The sequence below is a fragment of the Colletotrichum chrysophilum genome (genome assembly GCF_026319265.1).
Source record: "Colletotrichum chrysophilum strain AFK26 chromosome Unknown scaffold_245, whole genome shotgun sequence".
Taxonomy (NCBI): domain Eukaryota; kingdom Fungi; phylum Ascomycota; class Sordariomycetes; order Glomerellales; family Glomerellaceae; genus Colletotrichum; species Colletotrichum chrysophilum.
This window is the reverse complement of record NW_026517532.1, coordinates 15,459-21,389: the sequence shown is the minus strand read 5'-3', so window position 1 is coordinate 21,389 and position 5,931 is coordinate 15,459. Positions and strand designations below refer to the sequence as shown.

At 54.9% G+C, this 5,931-nt stretch overlaps 1 protein-coding gene across 1 annotated transcript; it reads left to right on the top strand.

The window, feature by feature from the left end:
- Positions 1–925: 925 nt before the first annotated feature.
- COL26b_013657 (uncharacterized protein) lies at positions 926–3,012 on the top strand (the record flags this gene model as incomplete). The annotated part of the gene is made up of 2 exons (XM_053186252.1): positions 926–1,172; positions 1,316–3,012. The coding sequence occupies 2 exons, from the start codon at positions 926–928 to the stop codon at positions 3,010–3,012; spliced, it is 1,944 nt and encodes a 647-aa protein (XP_053029802.1).
- Positions 3,013–5,931: the final 2,919 nt, after the last annotated feature.

Here is a 5,931-nt window from a genome sequence, read left to right as displayed (position 1 = left end):
CGCCTGCCTGCCTGCTCCACGTCCGCCAGCTCATCGCCACCACCACCCTCTTGACCCTCGCCGCCGGCCATCAGCCATCTGCCAGCTGCCCAACAGCAGCACACCGCACACACACACACCCATCTCTCAATCACACCCTCCTTCGCAGCGTGTCGCTGTCTCTCACCCATTTCCCGCACACCACCACATCATCATCATCATCGCAACACACTCCCCTCTCCTCCATCCCCATCCCCCTCCCACACCACACCTCCTCCCACACACCACACCATCACGACGACCACCTCTTCCCACCCCTCCCACCCTTGCACCCCTCTAGCGTATTCAGTGTCCCTGTCCACCACTGTCTTGCCTGTTCCACCGACATTACCAGCTCTCTGCGGTGGAGACAACGCCAAAGCCTCACTTCTGTGACTGGACGCTCTTTGCGCGGCTCATCCTGTCCTTTTCTTTAAACCACTGGTCTCGCCAGTTCGCCTTCCCCAAACCTCTTGCGATCGTCTTCCCATTCGAAGCCACAGATCCCTTGTCCATCGCCTCCAACAAGCACGCCCTCTCACCAGAGTACAATCCTCGAGACCCCAACCAGAGTCACGACGATATTGCTTCGACACAACCGACAAACACAATTCCGTTTGTTGTCCAAGACAATATCCCACCCCGCCTTACCTCCACCATCGTCACTCGGGGGCCCTTGGATGTGCCATCGACAGGACGAGGCTGCAGCAATATCTCCTCGTATCACACATCACTTCCACCACTACTCTACCGCCAGCAACAGTCCTGACTCGGACCGTTTCTTACTCCAAGCTCCAGTGAGGCCCGACACGCTTCACTCCGAATCCCGGCATACCCACCCCAGCTCTGTCATCCTCCGCCGTCTTCCGTCATCTCGCCGACGTCCTCCCATAGACGCTACAGCAACATGAATCAAAATTTCAATTATCAAGAGCTTCAACGTCAGGTGCTACAGAAGCAGCAAGAGCTGGAAAGCCTCCAAAACCTACTCCACAATGGCCCCGTGCAAGCACCTCAGACAAATCCTCTGAACCTGCTCCCGCCCCAAGGTGACTACTACGTAGAACCCGCCATCGCCCAGCAGCAGCAGCAGCAACAACAACCACAATTCCACAATGGCATGCCCGCAGTCAGGAGATCAACAATGCCGAGGAGTAAGTCCAACATGGGCTACTCCTCCCACGCAGCCACAAGAATGATGGTAAAGCACCACCGCCGCTCGATGCTATACTTTTCATGCCGTCCGTACTAACATGCTTCCAGGAACGCAGCAGTGACATGGACTCACCACAACCAGTCAAGCGTGCGAGGGTCATGTCGCAGCAGCTCCCTCGCGCTGTCCCCATGACGGGCATGGCGAGAAGCACATCCAACCGCTCGGAAAAGTCAATTCCCTTCGTCGCAAAGGGCTCCATCGCTCCGTTGCAGACATCAAATACCCCCAACACCATGATGGATCGCTTCACCCAGTCCAGAGACGATCCTCATGTCCTGTTCCAAGCGACCCAGCCCTCGTTGCAGCGCACGCCCTCAAATCGTCGCCAGTCAAATCTCCCGAGGGTCGAGGAGAACATGCCCTACGCTGATCCCGGCGTCGGCATGAACATTGCCGACTACCTCGCAACACAAGACGAGAGCCTCCCCTCGCCGGCCATGATCCCCCCACAACCGCAGGCTTTCTTGACGGCTGATGGCCGCAACTCTCAGGCCAGCTTGGTCGCTTCGGTCTGCCCGTCGATGAGCTCCGGCACATCCGCCCCGGAGACCACCCCTTTGACGAGGGAAAACAGCTCTTTCGACCACCAATTCGAGAGCCAGTCCCTCAATGGTGCATTTGAGATGGCTCGTATCAACTCGACTCAGTCGCAACTCGACTTTGTGCCGCAGGATCTTTACACCTCTGCCCCCCTCGGCACGTCCCCGAACGTCAAGTCCGAGAGCTTTCTCGCTTATGTCGGCGCTAGCCTCTCTCAGCAGCAGTATGCTCAGCAGTCGCCCATGGACGAACAATTCTTGTCTCAGGGCTCGTCTCTGATGGAACGCTCCATCTCCGCCAACAGCACCGCTTCTACAAAGTCAACCCAGGAGCGCCGCGCAAAGGATGTGTTCCAGCAGCAGATCCAGAATGCCACCCGCACCGCGCTGGCGCCCAAGCCTGCCGATGCCACCAAGCCGTCCCAGTCCGCTACCAAGAAGGAGGGCAAGGTTGCGGTGACCAAGGGCACGTACACCCGTCCCAAGCACCCCAAGGTCTACTGCGACCAATGCAATGACCACCCCGACGGCTTCCGCGGCGACCACGAGTTGCGCAGGCACATTAACGCCAAGCACGAGGGCACCATCAAGAAGTTCATCTGCCGCGACCCGGCCAAAGCCGGTCTCAAGTCAAACGTGGAGGCAATCAACCCGCTGTCCAAATGCAAGCAGTGTGTCGCTGGAAAGCATTACGGTGCCTACTACAACGCTGCTGCCCACCTGCGTCGCACCCACTTCAAGCCCAAGACCCCCCGTGGCAAGAACAAGCGGGGCGACGACGACGAGAAGCGCGGCGGCAAGGGCGGTGGTGATTGGCCTCCGATGAACGAGCTCAAGCTCTGGATGGAGGAAGTCTTTGTTACCGCCGACGATGCCGATGCCGCCGAGGCTGAGGCCCAGGAAGAGGACGAGGAAGAGGCTGTGCAGCTTGACCCCTCCATGATGGACTTTTCCCTGGGCCACATGGGCGAGAACATGGCCTACGACATGAACTTTCAGGCGTCATACCCGATGCCCGAGTTGGCCATTGACACCCAAGCCTCCTCTTTTCTGGCCGTTTCCAACATGCCGCTCTCATCTGCCTCTGAAGCATTTGCGTTCTCGCCCTTTACCTCAAACTCGCCGATGAACGGCATGTCGCACGAGACGGCCTTCTCCATCTCGTCCTCAAACACGGTTACACCCACTACATACCAAGACCCGCTTGCCGAGGGCTTCGACAGTTATGCGGTCTACTAAGAAGTCTTGAATCGCTCCGATTTGATTCTCTTCATTATTTTTTTTTCGATTGTGTCACATTCTTCCCCCATTGTGGCTGGTCTGGGCGTTGGGCTTCCCTCAGGCAGTGATTGGGCTGATCGGGTCCAATTCTGCATGACGCGCACCTGCCCAACATCGCCCTCCACCACGCGGCCTGCTAGGTCGAGCAAGAAAAAGAAAACACGAAAAAAAAGACAGTTTCTATTACGACCGATGATCGCGCAATGACATCATGATCAATTACGGCTGTCTGGAATGTTGGCCGGGTGGAAGCACCCTTGGCAACATTGCTCAACCCACCCACTTGTTACATCTTGTCTCTCGGTTATCTCGTTTCTTTTCGCCGGTCTTATCTCATCATCTATCATTTGTCGCTCGACAGTCGGTGGGGGTACGTTTCACATGGCTCAGTGTTATGCGGTGACAGCATTCCACGCCTCCAACGAGCCAGTCGCTCCCGGTGGTGCAACCGGGGCTTCAAAACTGCTGTATATATATACGGCCACGTTTTCGGACCCAAGCGTCCGCGGATTCAAAAGGGCACGTGGGCGGCTGATCGGGGATGTCGCTCCCGTTGCAGACGGTACAGGCGTTGTACCTCCGCAAGGAGGCTGTTTCTACGAGTGTGATTTTTTCTGCAAGGTGTTGGGGAATTTGATTTCTGGGCAAATGTGATTTTCCAATCTTGGTGATCAGGGCTTGGGATGCCCTGCGGCGTTGTCTTCTGTATATACATTGGATCTTGGTGGTGGGCGGTAGGGTAGACGCTCCAACGCGGAACTGCATGGATGGATGGTAGGACTTGGATCGTCCTAGGGTGTATAGCACGAGCTAAAAGCCGAATCAGGTGCTCAGCACCTTTCCACTTCATACATGACCCCGATCGAGATTTGTATTGTGATGCATTTGCGTGTTCCGCGTCGCTATTCGCGCCAAATTCTGTCGACTAGATATTCTGCCCACCACTCAGAGCATACGGCAGGGGAATTTCGAAAGACCTCCACCCTCCGTCATGCCTTGGCTACCCTGATGCTGGTGAATAGGTCTGCCAGTTACTAAATTCGCTTTCATCAGGTTTTGTTCCCGGCACTCGAGTCCCTTGGACGTCTTGACTGACTTGGACCTTCTAGCGCGATTCTCCTGAGCTCCGTCTGGCTTCTCGCTGGGTTCAAGTTCGAGCGATGCCACTGCCTGACTCGCGTAGAGGCTTCTAACCTAAGAGGTGTTGGCTTCCGGGCCTGCGTGTTCACCGTAACATGGAAGCTGACCGCCGGTTCTCGGATCCGGTCTTGGTGATGTGGGCCCTCCGGCTCCGGGGTTTTCTTTCGGCTAGAGCGCCGGCCGGAAATTCCAAGTTCTAGTTTGGGCCGCCCACGCTTCCAGCGCTTCGTAGTCGTGATTTCCAGACCGCGGATTACGGGTGAATGAGAGACTGTGACGATCGATTTAGTTGTGGCTTGTCAGTGCTAAGTGCGTTGGTAGCGGTTGACAGAGGTGGCGTGAGGGTAGCAGCGTACGGTGGGTCGCTTGCTGTTTTATCTGCGGTCTCTGGATGAAGATATTTTGTAACGCCATCACCGACCTTTCGAGGTCTTGACACTACGAAATGAGACAGAAGAATCTACTAGCAACAGTAGAGTTAAATGATCGACATTCGGACCAAGAGTCAAGACAAGCGAGATGGATATGAAGCAAAAAGAACTCCTCGGAGGGGAATTGAACATCTCGAAAAGACTGGCCTCAAACGCGGAATCCAACTCGGACCTACCCCCCCTACCCAACCCCCCCAAAACACGGTGTTATGCGATTTAATGGCTGAATTCTCAAGGAATCGCAGCTCACTAAGTGGAGCTTGGACGTATGAGGTAGGCAAACCACACTGCTACTGCTAGCCGAGTGACAGATACGGTTACCTGGTAGCCTGTGCACTATCGCTCCAATTACTGCTGTAGCGGGCTTTGTAATGACATGCCCCGTTCAACCAAGTGTGTGCAGTCTCTCGCGTGATGAAGCTATTCCCACCGTCTCGTCACGCCCTGCACCCCGCCGAATCGTGTGAATGACAAGCCGATATCCTCACCACTAGACTATCGAGGATTGATAGTTGTTGTTGTTCATGTCTGGCGGGCGGGCGAAGGTGGATGTGAAGCTCACGATGTCAACCCCACTCAGGTCGTGGATGTTAGGGTTGGCGGGGAAAGGGTTGCTATGGGGCGGATGGAGATGGGGTTGGCGACGAGGACTAGAAACGTGCAAATATTTGGCACAAAGTAGCCCGTGTAATCTACCCGAGTGTTTGTGAAAGCTGTTGAATGTTCTTAAGATGCTATCTTTAAGCTTACTGGTGCAAAAACGGGCACTTTTGATCGAGTCATCATCGAGTTTTAAGGTCAGATGGAGACAAAGTGGGAAGTTTTATTGATCCTGAGTACTTATTTGTAGTCCATGGGATGTCGATAGTGACTAGTTTACCCTAGAGGGCCTCTCGTTCAAGAGACCAGCTCATCCAAGAGAACCTCGTCCACCAGACTCTGGGGTCTTGCTCCGCCAACTTTGTGCTGGGTAATCTCCCACTTCTCCTCGTAGTCAGAGTAGACTGAAGGCCTCTCGGGATCCTAATGATGGTCGGCGTATCCCTTTAAGAAGAACACCTTGAGCTTTGACAAATTCTCTGTAGGGATCACGTCTCCAGGCACCTAGACGTGGAAAGCTTGTGGTTAACCACATAGTTCCTCAATCACAGATCCACAAAAGAGCGAGAAGAAATGGGAAGATAACTCACAGACACGGTTCTCCAATGTAGGTTGTCCTTTAGGTATTCGACAACATGGTCTTCTGCGAGGTGCTGGATACCCCTCCACTTGGCATCCTGGTCCACGGCACGCTGCAGTAGTTGCA